Source organism: Emys orbicularis, chromosome 4 (assembly GCF_028017835.1).
Source record: "Emys orbicularis isolate rEmyOrb1 chromosome 4, rEmyOrb1.hap1, whole genome shotgun sequence".
Taxonomy (NCBI): Eukaryota; Metazoa; Chordata; order Testudines; family Emydidae; genus Emys; species Emys orbicularis.
The window spans coordinates 68,126,365-68,153,550 of NC_088686.1; the positions used below are offsets into that span (position 1 = coordinate 68,126,365).

General features: G+C 38.0%; 1 protein-coding gene across 3 annotated transcripts in view; it reads right to left on the reverse strand.

Moving 5' to 3' along the window:
• Nucleotides 1–24,770, reverse strand: part of SIPA1L1 (signal induced proliferation associated 1 like 1) — a 118,600-nt gene extending 93,830 nt beyond the window's left edge. For all 3 annotated transcript variants that reach the window (XM_065403277.1, XM_065403275.1, XM_065403274.1), the window contains exons 1-3: nucleotides 23,273–24,770; nucleotides 17,134–17,264; nucleotides 9,188–9,376 (exon numbers count right to left, since the gene is read on the reverse strand). In XM_065403277.1, coding sequence (XP_065259349.1) covers nucleotides 9,188–9,376; nucleotides 17,134–17,264; nucleotides 23,273–24,770 — 1,818 coding nt within the window. The remainder of the gene's footprint in view (nucleotides 1–9,187; nucleotides 9,377–17,133; nucleotides 17,265–23,272) is intronic.
• Nucleotides 24,771–27,186: the final 2,416 nt, after the last annotated feature.

Here is a 27,186-nt window from a genome sequence, read left to right on the forward strand (position 1 = left end):
TGCTGGTGTGCTGAGACCACTGTCTATTATGCTGACCAATATCGTCTCATTGTTTCCTTGTATTCTCCCATCTGTTTGTATCCATGTTGTGTCCTGTCTTATACTTAGATTGTGAACTCTTTGGGGCAGGGACTTTTTATTGTGTGTTTGTAGAGCTCCTAACACAATAGTATTCTGATGTAGACTGGGGCTCTGAGGTGCTATGATAATACAAATACAAAATAATAGTCTTGAAAGTAATTAAATATTACGTCATTATTTGAGATAACTGGCTCTTTTGCCACAGCTCCAGAGAACCAAACTTGTGAGCTTGCAAGGAGATTAAATGACTTCTTACTCTAAATTGTGTGGAAAAGACAGAATGCCCCATCCATTTGAGAAGATTTATTTCTTCGCATCTCGCATTGAGGCTATAACTGCCCAATGATGTAAAGTTCAGTAAGAGTGACTTCACTACACACAAATATCGAGCAAGAGTCCATAACCAAATTAGATTTAGTGTAGATTTTTAAAGCTCTGTTATATAACAAAAGACTCTCTTTGTCTGTTACATCCAAACAGGAAATTAATTTTCATTTGAAAGAGCATGCTCCTGAAAGAAAATAATGGACAGAATTTAGTTAACCTTCTTGAGAAGTAGAAATGCTAGTATAATGCATTTGTCACTCGGTGATTTCTATTGCTGTAGTATGTTCCACCTTGTAGATAGTGAACAAACTGTTTTTTTCTGGTCCTGAATGTGGACTATCCTAAAGGAGTGCCTCTAAGAGAACAAGGAAATGCAATAGAATGACAATTTTTCTTCTGTTTGAAAATCTGCCAAGTCTCAATAACTATTGTTTAATGTGCAAACATGAGTGAAGTCTCTTTTCTTTACAATTAAATCAAGATAGGTGGGATATACTCAATTCAGGTTCATATCAATTTCCATGCAAATATCTCACAAGATGCAAAAGAGACAGGGAGCATACACAATCTAGATTATTTTCAGCATTTTCCTGAACATTGAAACAACACAAGAACAGTTTTTCCACTATTTTTACTTAATATATTACATTTAAAATCGCTCCTCAGTAGCCTATGTTCCCACAGACTTCAATGGGAGCTGGCCAACACTGAATGATTGTGAAAATCCCAGCCTTTTGTGTATTTTGTTTATTTCATGTACATTATGGGAGATAGTGAAGCAGATTAGTTAATGGAATACTCTTGGGGGAATTCTGCCCCACTGCACACATGCAGAATTCATGTCCCCCACAGATTTTGTTTTCTCTGCAGAAAACAATTCTGCAGGAGAGGCACTGCAGTTACACCTTTTGACAACCAAGGGCTGCTGTGGCACCAACACAGAGGGCAGCTGCTTCCTGGGCCAGAGTAGTCAGCCTTGGATAGGGAAGAGGAGAAGCTGCATTCCTCATAGTGTCCTGCCTCTGGGGCCAATGAATAGACATAGGATATGGGGGGATGGAAAGAGCAGGGCACATTGGGCTGCTGGTAAGGAATCGATTTGTCAAAAAACATTTCCTGAATCTCTATTGTTGTCTATATTGTTACAGACACAGAAGCTGACAGGTATTTTGAAACAAATCACTAAAATAATTGAAACTGGCCTGATTATATTGTGTTATTTTGACAAATAAAACATGCAGAATTTTAAAATATTGTGCACAGAATTTTTAATTTTTTGGTGCCAAATTCTCCCAGGAATAATGGAAAAAAGGAAGTAAAAGGGTCAGCTTAACTGCTTCTGCCAGCTTCCTGCTGGAGTGAAGGGGAGAGAGGAATCTCTCTTTAAATGTACTGGACTTGTGCCAGAGAAGATTAAGCTGGCGTTATGCCAGCTGCTAAGGAAATTCATAGCACCCACATTTCAGAAGCTCCCTCAACAGGAAAAGTCATCTGAGGGTATGAAAGGGAGCTTTGGTTGGTGTGAAAGCTAAGTCCCGGGCTCCTCTGGAGAGTAGATTGAAGAATTGAGTACTTTTCTTGAAGACTGAACTGGATCCTGCTAGAAAGTGACTGAAATTCAGATTGTGGGTTTGTCTCCTGGGGCAACAAAGGAACAGCTTGTCCAATTCTCAAGACACATTTGGGGTCAGATAAACCTGTTTTATGGATTTAATTAATGATAGGGTTATCATTTACAATTCAACAAACATATACAGGAAAGGCAAACTCAAAATTAAGTGTTGGTTCTCAGTAAGTTTCTTATTGTCAGTCTTTAAAACCTGGGTAAACACTTCCTTTCTATTTTTAACTTGTATATAGCCCATTAATCACCACAAAAACCATCCATGTGAAGTAGGGATTAGAAGTGTTAAATTTGCAATAGTGGCACACAGAAAAAAGAAAAAGCAACTTTCCATTGGTCACACAACAGGTCAATGTCAGAGCCAGGAGTAGAACCCAGGTCTTGTGTGACCCATTCTCTACAAGATTCATTACAATCAATATTACTGGTAGTTATGCATGTTAAGATGGGATATTCAAAATTAAACATTTGGCTACTTGCTTTAACCACTGGCGGTGTTAGGAAGGTTTTTTCCCTCTCTTTCAGCATTGTACTATTGATCAGGCATTTTGGGGGAGTACTGAAGGCAGAAGAGGAGACTGCTATTATTCATTATTCGTATTACCATAGCACCTAGTAGCCCTAGTCATGCACCAGGACCCCATTATGCTAGGCTTTGTACAAACAGAACAAAAAGACAGTTCCTGCCCCAAAGCGCTTACAATCTAAGAATAAGACAGATGGGGAGCACAAGGAAACAATGAGAGAATATTAATCAGCATGATAGGCAGTGGTCTCAGCACCCCAGCAGGCTAATTGTTGTCAGGTTTTTTTTGCAGGCACCATGGAAGAAAGCAAGTTTTGAGGAGGGTTTTGGATGAAGATAATGAGTTAGTTTAGCTATTCCCAAGTGTGAGGGGCAGCATGGGAAAAAAGAACAAAGGTGCTGGTTCGAAAATATAACAAGTGGGCAATGGAGGCTGGCATCATGGGTTGATTGGAGGTGGGAGTCAACATCTCACTAGCAAATGAGAGATGACCGGTAAATTGGGGATAGGCTGTGAAGGGCCTTAAGACAAGCAGCTTATGTTTGAGGTGATAGAGAAGGTGGAGCCAGTGAAGGGATGCAAAGAGATGGGTGACCTGGTCTAAGTGAATGGCTAGGAAAATGATCTTTGAAGCAGCATTCTGAATGGATATGAATGGGACAAGACTGCATTGTCAAGGCCGGAGAGAAGTATGCTACAGTAATTGAGATGCGAGTTAAGAGCTTGTATGAGTGTTTTAGGTGACTGGATAAAAAAGGCCATATCTTGGAGACATTATGAAAAAAGAATAGTCAAGATTTAGATATAACTTGCATGTCACTCTTCAAATGTCTTCAGTAAGAGGTGATGACCGTTGTTTCATTGTTGCATAGTTCTCATGAAGGAGACACTTAGCCAGACTACCAAAACTTCAAATAGAAATAATCTGCTCTGTGCCTTACTTGCAAACAGGCCACCTTCTTTTTATTTTTGGGTGATTTCAAATGCTTTTCACACTGCTACAGCTGAAACTTGCTCTTTAAATGTTAAATTATAAAGACAACCAATGTGGACTATTAAGCACTTTGATAAAGTATTTTGGATAAACAAATTAGGAACAGCTCAGATACTCACAGTTGAACAATTGCTACTGAGCATGTGCAAATTAATGTTCTGAATTATGATTGTCATAATCTACCTAAACTCCCACATGCCAATTCACTAAAAATTGCGAAAGCTGAATTCAGAACAACCATCTGTGTACACAATATAAAAGTCTCCAAATATGATTGGATGCTATTTTCTTAGGAAGAGATGATGCACCAGTAGCAATAGTGTTATGATAGTTAATTTAGAGAACTCACAACTTAATCACAGAGGATTATATAATGTGGCACAGTGAATATGCCTCTTGCCCCCTTCTCTTTCTTAATTCTAAAACATCAAGGCCAAAATGGATAATTTGTGACAGATGCAGGTTAAGTTCAGGGAGTAGCAAATGTTAATTTCAATTTTCTCATTTTTAAGAGAGCAAATTTGAATGTGCACACTACTTGGAGTTATACACTAGTTTTATTTTCATAATGGCAGTATGGTCTAATGATACAAGCACACAATCAGGAATCAAAAACTCCTGAGTTTTAATTTCAGATTAGTTACTGACTTCCCATGTGAACTTGGAAAAGTCACTTCACCTTCTCTGCTTCAGTGTCTCCAAGAGTAAAATAGGGATAATGTTACTAGTTTACCTCACAAGGCTGTTTTTAGTACTATTTAAATTCAAAGTTCTGTACGGAAATTAGAGTGTGAAATTCTAGTCCCATTGAAGTCAATGGCAAAAGTCACAATGATTTCAATAGGGGCAGGATTTCACCCTGAGGTAACAGAGAACTTTATTAGTGAGTATATTTGAGAACTCATGGAGGACTGGTGAAGTTTCAGAGAACTGAAGAAGGGCAATCATGGTACATATCTTTAAAAAGGGGAACAAAAAGGACCTGAGGAATTATAGACCAGCCACCCTTAATTTGGTACCTGGAAAGATAGTGGAACAAATTATTAATCAATTTGGAAGAACCTAGAGGATAATAGAGTGATAAATAATAGTCAACATGGATTTGTCAAGAGTAAAACATGCCAAATCAACCTAATTTCCTTCTTTGATCGGGTTACTGGTCTAGTGGAGAAAAGGGAAGCAGTAGACATTATTTATCTTGATTTTAGTAAAGCTTTTGTCACAGTACCATGTGACTTTCTCTTAAGGAAACTAGGGAATTGTGGCCTAGATGAAACTACTATAATGTGGGTGCACGACTCACTGAAAAAACATATTCTACAAGTATTCTCAATACTTCACTATCAAACTAGGAGAACGTATCTAGTGGGGTCCCATGCGGGTCAATTGTGGGTCCAGGACTATTCATTAATTACTTGGATTATGGGGAGAAGAGTATGCTTATAAAATCTGTGGATGCCAACAGCTGGCAGGGGTTGCAAGGGTTTTGGAGGACAGGATTAACATTCAAAAGGACCTTGATAAATTGAAGAATTGGTCTGAAATCAACAAGACGAACTTCCCAAAGTACTATACTAAGGAAGAAAAGATCAAATGCACAATTACAAAATGTAAAATAACTGGCTAGGCAGCAGTACTGCAGAAAGGGATATGGGGGTTATAGTGGATCACAAATTGAACATGAGCCACCAATGTGATGCAGTTACAAAAAAGGCTAATATCTTGGGGTGTAACAACAGGCATGTTGTATGTAAGACATGGGAGGTAATTATTCCATTCTACTCAAGACTGGTGAAGCCTTAAACTGGTGTATTGTGTTCAGTTTTGGGTGCAACACTAAGAAACATGTAGATAAATTCAAGATTATAGTCTTCATAATAAGTTAAGGGCTGCCTCAAAGAGGACAGCAATCAATTGTTCTCCTGTCCACTGAAGGTAAGACAAATAGTAACAGCTTAATCTGCAGCAAAGTAGAGTTAGGTTAGATATTAGGAAAAACTTTCTAACTATACGAATAGTTAAGCACTGGAACAAGTTGCCAAGGGAGATTGTGGCATACCCATCATTAGAGGTTTTAAGAACAAAACCTGTCAAAGATGGTTTAAGGAAGACTTGGTCCTGCCTCCGTGTGCAGGGATGGAATAGATAAACTCCTGAGGTCCCTTTTCAGATCTACATTTCTATGATTATTTCCCAACATAAGTAGTTTTATATTCTACAGAAATACCACTTGGCTTTATCTGTGCAAAAGTATTCATATCAAAATACTCAGAACTCCACGTTAACTACAGTCTTCAGAAGTGTTCCCAGGGAAGCAGACAAATAATCTCCACCATATATGGATAATTTTGTGATTAGAAGTGGAATTATTTTGTCTAAATTCTCCATGGCATGAAAGGGCAATATTTTTAATCTGCTCAACTACAAACTCCCAAATACATATCTGAATCAAGTCTTACAAATATAGCAGTAAGTTTTTCAGGGGGCACAAGAAGTCAGCATATTTCACTGTCTGTACTAACATCAAAAGACGTACTCCAATTCCTAACCTATTCCACATCCTTGATTACTAGGTGTTCTTGATTTCAAAAAGGATTTTTACAAGGAAAAAAGTCTACATTTTTCAATCATGCCTTTTAACAAACAAAGGTATTTTTTTCCCTAGAGAAATTTTATTTCCAGATTCTAAATAAGGTTATACAAGACCTTGAATTTACCTTTTAAACAAAACAAAATCAACATGGGGTGATATCTCAAACTCTTGGTATATTCTAAATCAAATTCAACTGAAATGTATGCAATGATACAACTTCTTGCAACAATTTAAAGTATTTGCAGGGATCAACAACTATTTAGTAAAATAAAATTAAATGTACAGAATGTACTGATATCACAGGTAACTCAAAAGACCTAAGGGGCACATTGTTCCTTTTAAATTCAATCTGCAATGCAATGCAAAGTGCTCCACTTAGGAAGGAACAATCAGTTTCACGCATACAGAATGGGAAGAGACTGTCTAGGAAGGAGTACGGCAGAAAGGGATCTAGGGGTTATAGTGGACCACAAGCTAAATACGAGTCAACAGTGTGATGCTGTTGCAAAAAAAGCAAACATGATTCTGGGATGCATTAACAGGTGTGTTGTGAGCAAGACACGAGAAGTCATTCTTCCGCTCTACTCTGCGCTGGTTAGGCCTCAACTGGAGTATTGTGTCCAGTTCTGGGCACCGCATTTCAAGAAAGATGTGGAGAAATTGGAGAGGGTCCAGAGAAGAGCAACAAGAATGAAGGTCTTGAGAACATGACCTATGAAGGAAGGCTGAAAGAACTGGATATGTTTAGTTTGGAAAAGAGAAGACTGAGAGGGGACATTATAGCAGTTTTCAAGTATCTAAAAGGGTGTCATAAGGAGGAGGCAGAAAACTTGTTCACCTTAGCCTCTAAGGATAGAACAAGAAACAATGGGCTTAAACTGCAGCAAGGGAGGTTTAGGTTGGGCATTAGGAAAAAGTTCCTAACTGTCAGGGTGGTTAAACACTGGAATAAATTGCCTAGGGAGGTTGTGGAATCTCCATCTCTGGAGATATTTAAGAGTTTAAGTTAGATAAATGTCTATCAGGGATGGTCTAGACAGGATTTGGTCCTGCCACGAGGGCAGGGGACTGGACTCGATGACCTCTCAAGGTCCCTTCCAGTCCTAGAATCTATGAAAACATAAGATAACCAATTCTATGAGATTCATTTAAACCACCTTGTGGAAGAAGGATGTGTGCCGCTTGTTTCACATCAGTAAAAACAATCCTTGATGTTAAGATTTTGGGCTTGTCTCTTCTCTACTTAAAACAGTTATCTTGTAATGCATTTTACAAATCTTTTCTATGCATGAGGTAAATAAATTATAATTTGGGGTGTTTTTTTTACTAATACCTTATATAAAATAATATTCTATATTCTTAACAGTTTTATTACACCACATTCCTTTTTAAGTGTTAGTTGCACTGCCAATTACTGAGGTTTTTTTGTTTGTTTGTTTTTTACAGCTGCCCATAAAGTTGCCCATGTAGGACAAAGGATATCAAGCACACCAACCACATCTGGACTATTAAAGTTCTAAATGAATCAAAAAGCTAGTCTTTAGGTTGGCAGTCTACAAAGAGGAAGATTTTCAAAGGCACAAATGGGTGTTAAGTCCTCAGCTCCCGTTGGCAATCAATGGAAGTGCGGGGTCTGACTGCTTTGTACCTTCGAAAAAGCCAGCCAAAACCACTAAAGAAAAGTTATTTAACAGTAATTGTGGCTCTTTGAATGGTTTCACCTCTATATGTTCACACTTGTGTGATGAACTCCCTGGCATTGCTGAGCTTCAGGAACCTACTGGAAAGCCAATTCTCATGAGGACTAGACTAGTAGTTCCTTGCAAGGCCAAACTTCAGCGCCAAAGGGAGGAGGCCATGCAGTCCACAACTACCTCAGCTCTTTCTGCTAAACCCCGAATCCTTAAGAGTGTAGAACTCCAAGGAAGAGGGACAGATGGGCTTTTAGGCTGAATATGCAGTGGCAACAATATTTAAAAAAAAAAAAAAAAAACAGGTGGTTTGTCAGTGACTGTAGTTCTTTAAGAGTGTTTCTTCTGCGTAGTCAAACTTGTAGGATAAGTGCACGTCAGATATGCAAACATACCTTCTGGTTAGTGAAATTCAGTGATGAAAGCCACCCTTAGAAAAGATTTTCTGATGGCCAGTCTAAAACATGCTAGAGACCAGCCGATGCTCAACAAACCATCATCTGATGTAAATTACCTCACCAAACAGGCAAGTAAATAGTAGTGAGCCAATATCTGATCTCCACCAACAGTTTAAGACTTCTATTAATCAGAACTGGAGAAAGCATAGAGAGTCAGTTTTGAAAATGTCCTTTTGAAATTTTCATTCTACTTCTTGTTTAAGAAAAAAAAAAATCCTTGCAGAAGTAACATGCCTTGCACTGAGTACAAACTAGCGCATGCACACGGCAGTGAAGAATTCAGTAACTTGGGAGATTTTTCTCTTTTCAGTACAATAGCACCAAAAGAGCAGTTTAAAAAAAAAAAAAAAAAAAGGGCTGGAATCCTTAAAATAAGAGTGATTAAATGGAACAACTGCCACTAAAGTTAATTTTTAAGGTTTAATCTTCTTTGACAATGTCCCGTCCACTTTGGGCAGAGAATTGTGTGAGAGAGAAAGTGAATGTACATGCACAATTTTCATTTCACTGAGCTATGCAAAGTCTTAATTATGATCTATTGTGATGAAACAAATCCCCAACTGACAAGAAAATTAATTTGAATTAAGATTTTACATGAATAGTGTCTAAAAAAGTTAGCAGGCAAGATCAGAATTTTCTCCTTCATAACAGCAAACATTTAACAATTCAACATGGTGAGTTTAATTTTAACAATTCCAAAAATACTGGAAGACTTGATGAAAAAGACAGTCATTTCAACTTCCAGAATTGTGCAAATCCCCTATTTGAACTAAAATACTGAATTGAAATGCTGCTGTGTAAGATGAACAGATAATTTTGCAGTTCAATGCAGCTCACCAATTTAATTTTACAACACTGAAGAGTCTTTCTTATTCTTTAAATTGGGACTTACCCCTTGTTCATCCAGTTTCATAAGCTGCTCTGTGACTTTAGGAGTGTTGAAAGCCAATCTGAGGCAATGGATATTCAGCTCAGGAACCACATGTTCAAGCACTTCTTTTAAGGGAAGTCCTCTGGCTGTGCAATGCTTTGCAGTTGAAGGGATAGCATCTTCCAGCACAGAGCCTCTTAAAGTCATAAGCTAGAACACAGAAATAATAAATTATTTTGACATATCTAGGGAGGAAGTATCAATTAGTGGTAAGAGCAGAGAACTGACTCAGGACTCCTGGGCCTATTCCTGCCCTTGACACTGACTTGCCCTGGATGTCACAGCAAGTCAACCTTTCAGAATGCCAGTGTATCTATGAGTAAATCAGAACAATTCTACTTCTCCAACTCTCAATAGTATTTGAGAGACATAAGTAACTCATGTTGTATAAATAGATGCAGATGTGCAGAATGTTATTAATTATGATACTGAATACTAGACAGGATACTGCAAGTGCTTTATAATAGTCTCCAGAAGCTCATATTTTGTATGAAATTGATACTTAGGGGAGATACATAGAAGTTCACATTTGTCTTTTGATAATCCAGGTAGCAGGTCAAATTTAAAATTGACCCCAGCACCACGAGAAGAAAGCAGACTTGTAAGGCTTTAGTAATTAGTAGTGAGAACGGAGATAAACCTGAAAGATGAAATATTCAATGAGACATCACGAGTGAGAGTTGCAAGAAGTTTACAAAACATGAGCATATCATCTGCTTATGAGTTTCAGAAAATTCTAACTATAAGGCTGGCTAAAAGGAAATGATATTCATCAGATAGCCAAGGTAAATGTTTGAGGGCAAACTGACCTGTATATACACTATATATACAAGCTCTAACTACATGAAGGTCTTTTATTCAAAAACAGAAAAAAATTCTCTTTTAAACACAAAAATGACTGACAAATTTCCAAACAAAATATCAGTTTATAAATAAAACCCAGATTATATTAAAGCAGACAGTAATTTAGAACAGACATACGTTTTTGTTATGAATGAAGTAAAGCACCAAAATATAAGCATCTTCTCCCTCCTTCCTCCTTTCCCTCAACAGCTTCACTTCAGAAGGAATCTGAGGAGGACATGTCTACACAGGAACATTAAGGCAACTCAACTAAAGTTAGGAAGCCAATATGCGTAACTTAAAGGAGAGGAGGAGGATTAAGTTACAGGTATTTTAGGCCACTTTACTCCTGAAGAAAAGCAAAGGGATGGGAATAGGGCAGACGAAGAGGGAAGAGAAGTTAACACAATTTAATTTATGCACATTGACTTTACATCTTTACTTGATTCGCCTTCCCTTTCTTGAGTGCTTAATGTAGACAAGCCCTGAGTTTAAGCAACAAAGGCAGAGGGAATTTCCTGAGAATTAATGGCCAACCAGTAAGAGTTATGCACCTCAGGTATTAACCCCAGGCAATCATTAAATATCCCAAAGTGCTATGTCCCAAAATAGTTGCTGTTATAAGCCAAATCTTTTATATGGAAAAATAATTCAAAAATACTGCCCAGTTAGGGTTTTATTTTGTCATTTGTCTTCCATATTGTGTGTTGGGTGCCACTATGCATGTAGTATGCTATGAATTTGGATTTCTTTGGACCCTGTCACAGAATTAATGCTCACTATATTGGCCAATCAAGTTGCAACAATCTAGTCAGATTTACATGTAGGTTATAAAGCAATTTAGATTGTTAAATGTATTTTATTTGATTGATTTATTGGAAGCCAGTTATTTCTATGTGTGAAGAAATATATTTCTCTTTTAAATTGAGACTTATAGATGAACATATTAATGATCTCTAGTGTGCCATTATTTTACAATAGTTAATTATAATAGGAGTCCATTTGTACTTTTATGTGTTTAAAGTATAGTATTTCTCAATTAAATGACCTACAGTATATGAAGTGGTTTGGTTGACCTAGTCCAATTTATATTTAACAGTGTTCAAGTCACAAAATCAACAACAGACGGCACTAATTGATACCATTCATGGAAGATTCTATGACAGATTGAAAGAGAAGAGAATAAATTCCTCTCTCACTCCTAGAGATGATCCCTCCAGTTAGGGTTGAGGTATATTGGCTAGGCAAAATGGGGCAGTGCATCCTGCACACCCATTCTGTAAATAAATACAGAACTTCAGTCTCCAGAGCTATTAGCCCAGCACTTTTTGCCAGCATTACAGTCAATTTAAAAAAAAAAAACCACCAACCAAATCCACAACAGTTCTGAGAGGATGTTTTTTGTGTGTGCACTGCTTATATTTAGGAACATGTAATGGGATTTATATGTTCACCATAACATGAAACTCAGACTGTGATACTGTATTGTATCTGATATAGTATAAAAATGTAGAAAATATGGATTTAGTGGTTATACTTTACTAGAAAAAGGCAGTAACTTAAAAAGAAACTATAAATGTAAAATTGTTTCTCTGTTTACTGCTTTTGTGTGTGTGCGCTTTCTATTTGGATATTTCTTGCACATGAAAACAGCACAACAAAAATAATGGACTTCAAGAAGGCTGACTTTAGCAAACTCTGAGAATTTATAGGTAGGATCCCAGGGGAACCAAGTCTAAAACAAAAAAGTTCCAGAGAGTTGGCAGTTTTTTAGAGAGATATTATTAATGGAATAAGAGGAAACTATCACAATGCATAGGAAAGATAGGAGCATGGTCAGAGACCACCTTAGCTTAACCAAAATATCTTCAGTGACCTAAAACTCAAAAAAAACTAGGTCAAATTACAAAGGATGATTATAAACAAACATCACAAGCATGTTGGGGCAAAAATAGAAAGCCCAAGGCCCAAAACGAGATTAAACCAGCTACGGACATAAAGGATAACAAGAAAACATTTTACAAATACATTAGAAGCAAGGGGAAGACCAAGGACAGAACAGGCCCATTACTCAATGAGGAGGAAAAGACAGTAACAGAAAATGCAGCAAGGGCTAAAGTGTTAAATTCCTTTTTTGTTTCCATTTTCACCAAAAAGGTTAGCAGTGACCGGACGGCTATAATAGCGAACATCTACGTAAACTGGGTAGGATCTGAGGTTAAAATAGGGAAAAAACAAGCTAAGAATTACTTGGGCAAGTTAGATGTCTTCAAGTCAGCAGGGTCTAATAAAATACCTGGCTGAAGAGACATAGTATCTATCTATAAAAAGGAGAATACAGACAACCATGGAAATTTTAGACCAGTCAGCTTAACTTTGGTACCTGGAAAGATAATGGAGCAAATAATCAGTCAGTCAGTTTGTAAGCACCTAGAAGATATAAGGTGATAAGTATAATAGAATCATAGACTTTAAGGTCAGAAGGGACCATTATGATCATCTAGTCCGACCTCCTGCACAACGCAGGCCACAGAATCTCACCCACTCACTCCTGTAACAAACCCCTAACCTATATCTGAGCCACTGAAGTCCTCAAATCATGATTTAAAGACTTCAAGGTGCAGAGAATCCTCCAGCAAGTGACCCGTGCCCCACGCTACAGAGGAAGGCCAAAAAACCCCAGGGCCTCTGCCAATTCCTTCCCGACCCCAAATATGGCGATCAGCTAAACCCTGAGCATGTGGGCAAGACTCACCAGCCAGACACCCAGGAAAGAATTCTCTGTAGTAATTCAGATCCCACCCCATCTAACATCCCATCACAAGCCATTGGGCATATTTACCGCTAATAGTCAAAGATCAATTAATTGCCAAAATTAGGCTACTCCACTACTCCCCTGGGCAGACTGTTCCAGAACTTCACTCCTCTGATGGTTAGAAACCATCGTCTAATTTCAAGTCTAAACTTCCTGATGGCCAGTTTATATCCATTTGTTCTTGTGTCCACATTGGTACTGAGCTTAAATAATTCCTCTCCCCCCCCGGCTGGTATTTATCACTCTGATGTATTTATAGAGGGCAATCATATCTCCCCTCAGCCTTCTTTTGGTTAGGCTAAACAAGCCAAGCTCTTCGAGTCTCCTTTCATAAGACAGGTTTTCCATTCCTCAGATCATCCTAGTAGCCCTTCTCTGTACCTGTTCCAGTTTGAATTCATCCTTCTTAAACATGGGAGACCAGAACTGCACACAGTATTCCAGATGAGGTCTCACCAGTGCATTGTATAATAGTACTAACACCTCCTTATCTCTACTAGAAATACCTCGCCTGATGCATCCCAAGACTGCATTAACTTTTTTCACAGCCATATCACAAGTAATAGTTAACATGAATTTGTCAAGCACAAATCATGTTTTACCAACCTAATATCCTTTTTTACACAGGGTAACAAGCCTTGTAGATAGGCGTGAAGCAGTAGATGTGATATATCTTGACTTAGTAAGACTTTTGATACTGTCTCACCCGACATTGTCATAAGCAAACTGGGGTAATATAGCCTAGCCAAACCTACTATAAGGTTAGTGCACAACTAGTGTGAAAACTGTACTCAGAGAGTAGTTATCAATGGTTCACAGCCAAGCTGGAAGGGCATATGAAGTGAGGTTCCGTAGGAATCGGTCCTGGGTCTGATTCTATTTAATATCTTCATAAATTATTTTGATAATGGCATACAGAGTACACTTATAAAATTTGCGCGTGATAACATGCTGGGAGGGGTTGCAAGCACTTTGGAGGACAGAATTAGAATTCAAAATGATCTTGAAAAAACTGTAGAAATGGTCTGAAATAAATATGATGAAATTCAATAAGGACAAATGCAAAGTACTCCACTTAGGAAGGAATAATCAATAGGAATGGGAAATGACAGCCTAGGAAGGAGTGCTGCAGAAAAGGATCTGAGGCTTATAGTAGATCACAAACTAAATATGAGTCATCAGTATAAAACTGTTGTAAAAAACTCATTTTGGGATGTATTTGCAGTACTTTTGTAAGCAAGACACAAGAAGTAATTCTTCTGTTCTGCACTGATAAGGCCCCAATTGGAATACTACATCCAGTTCTGGGCATTGCGCTTTGGGAATGATGTGGACAAACTGGAGGAAAGCAACAAAAATGATTAAATGTCTAGAAAACATGACCTATGAGGAAAGACTGAAAAAACTGGGTTTGTTTATTCTGGACAAGAGAAGACTGAGGGGGGACATGATAACAGTCTTCAAGTACGTAAAAGGTTGTTCTCATCCACTGAAGACAGGACAAGTAGTAATGCGTTTAAACTAGGGCTGTCGATTAATTGCAGTTAACTCACGCGATTAACTCAAAAAATTAATCGTGATTAATCGCACTGTTAAACAATAGAAAACCAATTTAAATTTATTAAATATTTTGGATGTATTTCTACATTTTCAAATATATCAACTGGATTATCTTCTGCAAATGTAAACAGATTGTCTGAACAAGAAGTAGGACTGATTGGACTTGTAGGCTCTAAAGTTTTACCTTTTTTTTGAATGCTGGGTTTTTTTTGTACATAATTCTACATTTGTAAGTTCAACTTGCATGATAAAGAGATTGCACTACAATACTTGTATTGGTTAAATTGAAAAATACTATTTCTTATGTTTTTTACAGTGAAAAATATTTGTAATAAAAATAAATATAAAATGAGCACTGTACACTTTGTATTGTGTCGTTGTTGAAATTAATATATTTGAAAATGTAGAAAACATCCAAAAATATTTAAATAAATAGTATTCTATTATTGTTTAACAGAGTGATTCATTGTGATTAATTTTTTAACCACTTGACAGCCCTAGTTTAAACTGCAGCAAGGGAGATTTAGGTAAGACATTAGGAAAAACTTCCTAACTGTAAGGGAAAATTAAGCACAGGAATAAATTAGCTACAGAATTTGTGGAATCTCTGTCATTAGAGGTTTATAAAAACAGAGTAGACAAACACCTGTCAGGGATGGTCTAGATAATACTTAGTCCTGCCTCAGTGCAGAGGACTGGACTAGATGACCTATCAAGGTCCTTTCCAGTTCTGCATTTTGATGATTCTATGATTCACTGAAGCCGAGGTTGGGATGCTAAGGTGAGAATACTTGCAAGCTTACCCATCTCGATTCTCAAAAAACTATTTGTAGACTTGAAGGAAGAACATGCAACAGCTATTATGTAGTAACTTATGGTTACTACAAAGCTGAACTAAATTTAAACCAGCAATACAGTTAGAAGGACTACTATTCTGTTGCAAGATATGGGATGTCTTGCACAAACTAATAAAATAGACCATTAAGATTTAAAAAAAAACCCTAAGTGTAAGTCTCTATTCTATTATATATAAGAGACAAAAAACCCACAACTTTTGCGAGTGGTACTCTAAGTTTAGCCTGAGGTGGTCTGCAAGCTGAATGCTAATCTTTATTTATCAGAGTTTGAGCTTTAAATAGGAAACAAAAGTCCTAGTTGTGCACTGAACTGCATTTGAACTGAATACTTCAGATGAGATAAACTAAGCAAAGTGTCCATTTGAATGTTCTTGGAGAAGAAAGTTACATCACAGTTACCTTATATAGAACTTTATTTGAAATTAATGGTGAGAAGGAAAGTTTCAGTAGCTTTATAAGACAAGTGTAAATGTCAAGTAAGTTAAAGTTAGCAAGCTACACAGAAAGCAACAGCAGGAAAATCTATAATTGCTTTTACAACCTGTGCCGTACCTTTGGGTGCGCCAAACAATTGTGTGTACCCCCTATAGTAAAACTCAACAACAAATAGAATACACATCTTCAGACATAAGACAGCTTTAAAAAAGCATTCTCCCCTATTTGTCACTGACAAGATTCTCCCAAGAGTGAAACAATCCCTTTGTTGTAACAAAGTGTAATTTACAAGAGATTGGTCAGTTTCACTTCTGCTGCCCCAGCAGTTTGAACAAAAGGACTCTCACTAACCAGTGGTTTCAGATTTCATTTTGCTGCTCCAGAAATCTACCAATATGAGGAAGAAATGGTGAAACCAACACCTGCATAAGTACAGAACGCACCTCCTCACTCTCCCAGCAGAGACAGCATTCTTATCAGCAGCTGAAGGTTAGTAGCTTCTGTTGCTTAAATTTATAGAGCAGGACATTGAGATTGAAAAGAGTCTGGTCATCTTCACTCCAGCTAAAGGATAAGAACTGCAGCAGTGAAGATGGCTACTCTTAAAATAAATGTGCCATAAACAGCAACAATGGTGGAGATATAATCTGAATGGGAGAGGAAAAAGGAGAGGAAGAGAATGAAATTTCCCAGTTTGGAAGGAAGGATGAGTGGAATATCCATCCTTTCATTCTGCTATAAAAAAAAGCAAAGAGAAAAAGAAACACTGTCCTTGCAGCAGCTGAGAAGGAGGGAGGGAATGAAAAGAAAGAAGAATCTGTGGGAAAGCTTCCAAACTATCAAACATCCACCATCCAGGAAAGATGGGACCAACAATAAAGCCCAGACTCAGCACCTGAAAAGAAGACTAATTTTGTACACTGTACCCATCTGCTCACCCCACCTCTCCCCCACACGTGCACTAGTTGGCTGTTAAAAATACAATAGTTTTCTGAGACCACTGCACTGCCACCTAAAGTGTTAGGGTGGAGAATGTTCCATACTTTCTTACTTGCCTCTCTCTATAATGTCCAGTAAATTTTTCAAGCCCTAACCAAAGTGATTTGCTCAAATATACTGCTTATTTGTGGAATGCTACTGTATAGTTCACTTGGTGATATATTTAACTTTATTCTGTAAAACATAATTTATTATGGTTCTTGGTAAGGAGATTACTGTAGCATATTTATATGTGGAAGACAAAAATGTATCATGATGAGCAACACACAGGCTTCCTTCTGGTTTCCAATATCTGCAATACAACAACTACCTGGATCTATGATTTCACCACATACTATCTGGCTTTGCCTGTTCACTATTAGTTTCTTCCCCTCTTATTCCACTCATACTTTGCTTACCTCACTGGTTCTGAAAATGATGCGGTAGTTATATAGAGGTCCATTTTCTTTTATTTCATCCGGTTTTTCTCTTCTAATGCTCACAGCTACTGGACCCAGGCTCTCATCTACCCCAAAATAGTTCCAGTGTTCTTGGGTATAAAAATAAAAATAAAGGAAAAATTCATGTTACAGCTCTCACAGAAACATTTTGCATTCAGATAATTTATTAAGTGTGAAATTCTGGACCCAATGAAGTTAATGGGAGGTTGCCATTGACTTCAGTGAAGCCAAAATTTCACGCTCAGTCATCAATTCACCAATGAGATCTATCTATATTTATAGGGTGAAATTCATCTTTGTGCCTGTACTCAAAACAGAGCTGAAATGGGACTTAACATGTGTTTGCCCCTTATGCTCCCTTTGCAAAGGGGCAGGTTTCACTTACACTAAATTAATCAATACATTTGACCCAATGCATTAAAAGTAAAAGTATGGAAAGCAAATGAATGGATGCAAAAAATTCAGAACTACATATTTAAATCTGAAATGAAAGTGTTGATTATACTATAAAAAGAAGTATAGACTATACTTGACTCTCTCTGTAGACAAACTTATAGCTTGACAAATGACAGTTCAGGGGCAATACAATAAACCTCTACAAGTATTTGAAGGGCATAAAAATCAAAGAGAGTGAAGTATTATTTGAGAAGTAAGTGAGAAAAAAGGCATAAAATTAATGCAGGGACAAAATTAAATAGTGGAAAATTTAGGATGAATATCAAGAAACATTTCATAACAGAGACACCACGGAGAAGTACCCCAATAGAAAATGAAGTCTTAATTGGGTTTAAAATTGGACTGGACAAAGCGGAGGAAAATATGGCAGAAGGAACAATCACTTATTTGCTGAGTGACAGGTAAAATGAATTAATTCTTATTTTACACATGTAAATTACTCAATTCGTAAGCACAAATCCAAATTTTCCAGTATAGAAAAAAAAATGTAGTCCAACAAAACGTAGACCTAAAAACTTAAGCACAAGCATTTAGAAGTTGAGTTAGGAGACCTCTTTACTATTTATAATTCTTGGACTGTTTGCATGAGGATTGAAGTAGTTGAGGTGAGAGAAGAGTTGCCACTAATGTAGTATGTCATACAGTTAAATGGAAACCTATCTTGAGTGACTAGTTCAATTCAAATCTAGAAGGCCTGGCAGCCTGAGTTTAGAGAACCACTCAGTAAATTATAAACAAAAGTATTTCACAAGGCAACAAGTCCTATTACATCATAATATTGTAAGTATTTATGGAATACATAGAGTAACAGAAGATTACAGGCCCTACCAAAAAAGCAACACATGACTTAGTTGAACTTCAGGCTGGAACTTCATTCTTTCAATTAAAAATAAAAGATTCAATGTGGGGGAAATGCCACCTATCATTTTCAGAATTCCCTGGGAATTTCCTGCTTTAAATTATACTCATTAGAGAATTTACATTTCCTTTCAAAGTAGTATAAAACAAAACTTTGACTGTAGTAGTATGTGTAGACTGTGCACAACTTATGGAAGTTCTTTATTCAAAAATTAATTACAATTTGGGAGGCGCTATTACAAACTTGGATAAACTTGTAATTCTCAACTTTTAAAAAGCATGCTTTTTCACATAACAGCAAGTTTAACCTCATCGCAGATTAGCTTACATTGAACTATTGTTTATTTTTTGTACAGCAACCAAAATGCATATGACCTACAAGGGTATGTCTACACGGCATCTGGGAGCAAGCCTTTCAGCCCACGTCCACAGACTTGTAGTAGAGGAGCTAATGCAAGAGTGCTAAAAATAACTGTGTGGATGTGGTGCTTTGACACTGCAGCTCAGATTGGAGTTCAGGCTCTGATCTCACTCTCCTTCCTCACCCTCAGGCTTCAGAGTTTGGCAATTAAAAATATGTAAATATTTTCACATCATCTGATTTACTTAGTTTTCCCAGTAAAAACTTTGCTCACTGCTTCCTTAACCTTTTAGACGATAATAGACTCCATCTGATCAGAGATACACAAGCCAACTCTATCCTGTATATCAGCACAAGATGACCTATATTGAGGGATCTGCCTGCACTTGCCATAATATCACTGAAAAAGCAGCATTGCTGCACCTATTACAGCCAGCTCTGAACACTTTCAGACACCCCAAAAATTGTTTATCTAGTACTGCATGGGAAATGGGACACTCTAATTGCAACTTTTTTTCCTCTGCTGGAGGTTGGGTACTTTCTTTTCTCCTTCACAACAATTGTTTTGCATCATGACTAGAGAAAAGGAGTGCAACTGTGCATTTCTGTTCTGCCTTAAGAGACAAGCTTCTCTTCCACCTTCTATTTGTGTGTGATCATTTCACTTTCAGAATCCAAGCTTACATGTTATTACATGCACACACAAAAAGGCCAGGCTCTGTCCTTAGCTTGGAGGGGAACTTCATTTACCTCCTCTCCCAACCCACTGCGTGGGAAAGTTGGCATTCTCACCCTCTACACTTACCTTCCCAATCACTCCCCCATGTTACCACCCATCCTCTCAACTGTTTCTATCTCTGTCCTTACCGCACTCACATTTTCCTTCCATGGTGTTCTAATCTCCTGTCCTATACCTTTCACTATATTTTCATGCTCCCAGTCTCCCTCCTGCTCCTCAAATTCCATTGTGCTCCCCTCAGTCTCCATCCACATTCCCTTATATCTCTGCTGACCCTCTCCCTCCTTGTATCCCGCTCTTTTCCACTGTATCCCACATTCCCTTGCACCCAATCTTAATCCCTCTCCTACACCCCCACACATTCTCTTTTCCCATCACAGTTTCCTGCACAGCTTCCAAACCAGACAGCCGGGCACTCTGCGAGGTATTTCATCCCTAATGTTTTATATAGCCTGTTGAGACAGTGAATAGAAGGCATCAGGAAAGTGACACAGATACCGAGTCCTAACCATGCCACTGCTTGGGGCAGGGTGTATTGAACAGAAGCTGAAATTTATTATTGCATGCAAATATGCAAATTAGCTCATTATATTTTGTGTGTGAGTGTGTGTGTGTGTGTGTGTGTGTGTGTGTGTGTGTGTGTGTGTGTGTGTGATGCTACATGTGGAGCTACACAACTTGGCAAATGTGAGTTAGTGCTAATGTAAGCCTCTATATGTTTACATGGTCAGCAGGTGACATGTTCGCTTGAAAAAGAAGCATTTTCAAAACTGAAACATCTACATGTCTCTATCTTCTAAACTTGTCTGTCTTCAAGTTCTGTATACCAAGCCTCTAAATCTTTCTGACACTTACTACAGTGATTCTAATTAACATTCACTCACTGGGATAGAGTAAACTACACCAAGAATTAGTTTGGAAGTTTGGACCTAATTCAAACAGATGGGAAGCAGTTTTGTAGAAGCTGTAACTGTAGATAGGGGACTACAAAATAGCATGATAAACTCATTATCGACAGCTGGCGAAGCCATAAGTAGGGGCCAAAGCTCATACTGTCATATTGAGAATGACAGCCACAAACAGCATAACTCTTGCAGGTGTCCTCTGAAATTATCATATATTGAACTGGACCTTACTGTGGCAAAAATACGCCATCTCAGGACATGTATTGTACGGTCACGTTTCCATGCATTTTGAAGCACAGAGCCAAGATGCAGTGGCCCAAACACTTGATGAGCAGCAATACCATGGCATGAACATTCCAAAGTTATGAATTCTCATGCTATGATCTTGATCTACAATTTTTATTTGGCTCATCTTCTGAACTTCTGCACTTACTCAGGACTGAAGCAACAGGCTGGCCTGCACAGAGAGGGCCACCCTTTCCTTATAGGCTTTGCTAGTGGCACCAAGGCTGCCCTGAAGATAAGGGTCAAGTGATGACGGCTGGAGTGTCTGAGATGATGGCTGGGGGACTTACCGGTGGCACTTGGGGCCAGTAATAAGCTCCAATATCTCTTGCCCCTGCCAGCTGGCCACCCACTGCTGCCACTGACTGTTCTTCTAGCTGGTCCTTCCTGAACAGATCCAGCAGTGAGAGGAACAAGAGGAGAGGTAGAGGGGCTTTCTGCAAAGCAGGTGCTACAGTGTACCCTTGGCAATCAACAGAAGCAACTACAGCCCCTAACCACATGTGTAAAGATCCATCTGGCCTGCAAGAACACACGACAGGTACGCATGTCATGCACTAAGCAGCTCAGCCAACTGAATCCTGGACAAATGGTTCTAAATTAAAGTTAGTTATCAAGGAAAAGAACAGAAACCCAATATAATACAGAGTGTGGACACTTCCCATATTTAGTTCATTTTGCCAACATTAAAAATAAGATTCTTTACTACAAATATTTCTGTATATGAACGTTTGACTCAAGTGATGCCACAATTTCATGGTTAAAGGATGCTGTCAAGTACTTTAAGCCCAAAATGTAGATTGTTACTTACTGTATACAAATTTATATCAATAGCAGCATTCAAACATTTAAAAATAAATACAAATAGGTTTATGTAAATATTAAACACTGGGAATCCAAACACTACAGCACTGTCAAGGGTTCTCAAACATTTTCATTGTGTGGGCCTCATCTTAAAGAGTCTTATGAACCCCTCCCCACCCATTCATAATTACACAGAGAATTTCCCTTTCTTTTTTAGCTGTCTTTTAATGTAACTTAGCAACTAGAAATGAAGTTCCAGCCAGTATAACCAACAGTCAGTTTTTCTGCATATTGCCAGGAAGTGTTCTGTGGACCACAGTTTGGGAACGTACGTGCTCCTACACGAGAACCAGAAACTAAGCAGTCCAGTCTCATTATCCATGCCAAAATGAAATAAAAAAGTAAACAAATTCAGTTGTTAAAACACTTTCCCTTTCAATACTTCAAGCTTTTATAAATAAGACATGAATAGAGACTTTTCAGCATATGATTTTTAATGTATGCGTCATTAAAAGCCTAAATTTCCAGTCTGAATGTAATTCTAAATCCAGAATGTTAAACAAGGGACTAATGCAGTACTGAAATTATCTCAGATTATTTTTGTTACCATTGGTTTGATTTTATAAAAACAAACATAATACCTGGCTTTTACAGCACTAGTTATGCAATATTATGAGCTGTCTGACTAAGTTAGTACAATTATTATCCTACTGATTGTAAAGAATGATATATGCAGCTATTTTATTTAAAGCCAGGGGACCTACTTTTATTCCAAATGAAATCAGCTAGTGTTTTTGCCACTGACTTCAACAGAAGCAAAAGTAGGTACTTTGTTTTTGCAAAATAATGTTGTATTTTTAATCCAATGACATATCCATTGGTGCTCTGACAGTTAGTGTATCTATATATATATATATATATATATATATGTGGATACACTAATATACATATATACATACATACATATATACATATACACATACATACCCCCCTCTACCCCAATATAATGCGACCAGATATAACACGAATCCAGATATAACGCGGTAAAGCTGCGCACTCCGGCGGATCAAAGCAAGTTCAATATAACACGGTTTCACCTATAAAGCGGTAAGATTTTTTGGCTCCCGAGGACAGCGTTATATCGGGATAGAGGTGTATGTATGTGTGTGTGTGTATATATATATATATATATATATATACACACACACACACACACACACACACACACACACACACACCTATCCTCTGGCTAAATCCACCATTGCCTGTGGAAAGCTAGTTGACAAAAAGATTGATTCTTACTGCTGTTTTTTAAGATAATTGCTATCTAAGAAAGAAACTGCTGCTATTCAAAAATACTGAAATTTTTGTAGAATTACGTGAATAAGAATTCTCTTCCTAGAGTGATAATTGTAATGGAAGATATCATGCACATAAATCAAGATTGTTGCCTTTTACCTTCATATAAATGTTTTGGGTTTTTTTGCCCTGAATCAAGATGTATGCTTTTTTTTTATTATTAATTATTATTATTATTATTATTATGGGTAAACTTACTTCTAAGTTATTAAAATGTCAGCAGAATACAGCACTCCATAGTAAGATTTGCATGAATTATTACATGCCAAAATAATTTCCTATTTGGAGTCACAGAAAAGTGATATATTATAGGAAAAAGAGGTTACTTACCCTTCTGATAGAAGAATTTCCGATAATAGTATGCACCAAGGTCCACATGTTCAACAATGTATCTTTTCACTCTATCTAAATGTAACACCAGATTTTCCTTGGGTACTTCAAGTACTGCCACTCCTGCATTTGTGCAATGGGAGCTAAGAGTAGACTCAAAAGAGGCACTTTCGCATCCACTGAAGGAACCTGAATTAGATTTGGACAGACTGATCTTCCGTTCTCCTTCCCCGCCAATCTCATTACGAAAATAAGGACAACTCATCACAAGTTCATTGCTTTTATCATCCCCCTGGTCCATATTGAGATTTCCTTTTGAATTCAGGTCTTCAGTGCTGCCCATAGGAGAATTGAAACTTGCAGAATGGGACAAGGGTCCAGAAACTAATGATGCTGCAGCAGCAGCAGAAGCTCCTGTTGTAGTGTTCCTTCTTTTAATAACATTATGTCGGTTGATTGCTGCTTCATTTAAATCAAATAATATACTCTGAACATCATAATGGGCAAAGCATTTTGGACAAGTCCAAGGCCTAACACTGTCTTCTGACCTGTTATCTTCAAGGTCTGAAGACTTTGAGAGTTCCCCTTCACCTTTGGCATTACGCAACTTACGAAAAATAGAAGAATCTCCAGTCTCTGATTTTGAGCGCCTTTTAAGTGGTTTCTCCCTTTCCTTAAAGAGTCTGAGGTTCTCTCTCTGAGTGATTGGCCCATCTATCACATCCAAAGAGAATCCTGAACCCTTGCTTCCACTGGCTATCAGAAGTTCACTGAGCTTCGATGGAGCTGGGCTTCTCTGATCAGATTTCTCATCTTTATAACCCTTTAATAAATCAAAAAAACTCTCCCCTGAAGTTCCCTGTTTATCTATTGAGGATGTGCTGCCATATTCCCTGTGCAGTGATGGCCCAGATTTAAAAGTGGGTGAAATACATTCATCAAAGCTATCCACATCAAGCTCACTTAGGGTAATGTCACTGTTACTGCGTTGTCTTATTCTGCGAAGGGCTTTCCTAGGGGAACTGGGGTAACCATCAGGTGTAAGAAACCTAGAGTCTAGATTCTCAGATTGTCTTGTTTTGTTTTTAAGAGTGTTCTGGATACTCTTTAACATGACAGAGTCACTAGCATTCAGGTTAACAGAGCTCCCCTGACTCCCAGGACTGCTTTTAGAGGACATACTATCAAGGCAACTTGATGTTTCAATTTCCTGACTTGATCTGCTAGTTTCTTTGACATTTTCCTTCCTTGGAGGCCAGTCAGCAATCCTGGCCCTAACTCCCATTTTGGGAACACCAGGAGTAGAGGTAAGGTGGTGGGGACCTTCACTGCGTGAAGGCCCCCCTGGAGCCATGACTGCAGATCCTAAGCTGCCATTCTGTGACCTAAAGCGCCTCATGTAAAAGTCATCTGAATGGACTTTAGAACCTCCATCTGTTCCAACTGCTACCCCAGTGGCAACAGCTCTTTCAGTCTGGGACCGCTTCAAGCTGGTCATGATTTGTAAATATGTTTAGCTTTAGTAAGTTCCAAAAGAAGACATAGTCATCTCTGCTTTTTAAATGCACAATTCCCTTTTGGAGAATAGTCTCCAAAATATACACTGGTTGCATGAGATCCCAATCGTGGTCATTTAAGGAAGTGGTTAAATGACAGATATCCAGGAAATTCAGGTCTTCAATAAGTTTTGATATGTAATAGCTCCTTTAGCTTCTGCATTTTAACAGGTGGCCATATTCCAATAGGCCTAAATTGTCTTAACATCACTTGGGATCCAAAACTTCAGAGTTATTATAATCCAATGATTTTATGCCTAGAACAGAGAAACAGGGAGACAAAAGTATTAGTAATTTTATGTAAATGCATTATCCCACAACCAAATGTATTAAATAAATTACTACACTAAAGTTATATGTAAAACAAACACTCCATTTTTAAACCCTCCTTCACTGTATCAAAAATGTAGAGTGGTGGAATTTTCATGTACTGTACCTATTGATTTGCATATAGAAAGACTATTATTACTTTTGGATGCAGCATTTGTGTACAAAGCACACCTACTGAACAGGTCCGTGCTGTTTTCTAGGTTGGCTGGCAGAGAATATTACAAAACAAAGCAGAGAGCACTCTGCCCCCGGCAACAGCTCTAAGCCCACGCACAGTATCCCAAGAACCCTAACTAGGTCATAAAATACTTTAAATTAAATTAAATAAATTAATGGAGATATCCCATCTCCTAGAACTGGAAGGGACCTTGAAAGGTCATCAAGTCCAGCCCCCTGCCTTCACTAGCAGGACCAAGTACTGCTTTTGCCCCAGATCCCTAAGTGGCCCCCTCAAGGATTGAACTCACAACCCTGGGTTTAGCAGGCCAATGCTCAAACCACTGAGCTATCCCTCCCCCCACTTCAGTGTGACAGGTATGCTCCATATTAAAGCACACATATACTATACAAATCATTGATTTATTACACATTCAGTAGACTAGTTGAGTTAGAAGAATACAATTCTTTTAAGGTTTGTAAGCAAGACTAATGTTTAGATGTCAACCACCCTTGTGAGTAATTAGAAATCAATATCCACTGTTCCACTTTGTTACTATTTCACAATTATTTATACTACTGCTAATAACAAAACTGCAGAAAGCTAACAAGAAACAGATTCTAAAAAGTTTCTACCGTAGACATAAGTTATTTCAGTAACACTTATCCTATGCTTTGCCCCCACAGTCCTATTTGCACAAAAGCTGAATATTTCGGAAAATATGTAGCATCACCTCAACCCCATTTTCCCACTTGTTACGTATACACAATGTGAAGGTGTGCATGCGAACACACACACACACACACACACACACACACACACACACACACACACACACACACACACACACTCTTGCATACCCAGATATGGAAATGTTTCACTTGCTGAGAAAATACTGTGAATATCACAGCTCCTCTGTATTCCAGCTTCACAAGGCTACTGAAAGAAATGCTCTTCTACACTCCCCAGCACCAAAACTGATGACAAAGCATTATGTTACTCTTTGAGGAGCTACAAAAAGTTATACAAATACGCCCCAATTGGTAGAAGACAAAGGCATGAGAATGTCAGCATAAAATCCAGTACTGCTGTGTACATCCTTTAACAATCATTTTCAAAGACTAAACCAATTACACAAAATGTGGCCTTTAAATACTTGCCAAATATCTGTGGAAAGATGCTGCTGAACCAGCACCACGTTGACAATGCAGTATTGTCTATGAATCAAGGGTTCTGGTGCTTCTAGGAAAACTAGTACTTTCTGCAGTCAACTCTCAAAAGTAATGAGTACTTACTTCCACAGTAATTAAATATCCTGCCAGAACATTTTCTACTTCCAAAGGCAGTATGTTTTAATTTCACTTGCCATAGACAGAACCGGTTTGAAACAGCAGCAGGTATTTATATAAAGCTGAACATTTAGGAAGGAAAAATGCAAACTGATTCTAGTACACATAGCAAAAACAGTGCAAGCAGTTAGTGATACTGATGTTTTTGTGCAGCCATTCAGACATGCAATTGTCTTCCTAGTATCACTTCATCAACCATTATTTATAAAAATCATTTTATATAGCTAAATAGGATAACTCTTAAAGGCTGACCGGCTACTTCGGTCACAAAACTACTGAATTTTCAATTATTTCACAAGCCAAACTTTTCATATGTGGTCACTAATTATGTGTTCCTCATTTTGAGCCTGGGAGGGGCCAGTCAGCAGGTGCTCTTTTTGAGACCGGAAGGTCTGATATGCAGAAGTGCTGAGCACTCTGAGTGGCAACTGAAGTCAACCGAAGCTGTTCTATGAACATACAGGATCATAAGAACAGCCTTACTGGATCAGATCAATGGTCCAGCTAGCCCAGTATCCTGTC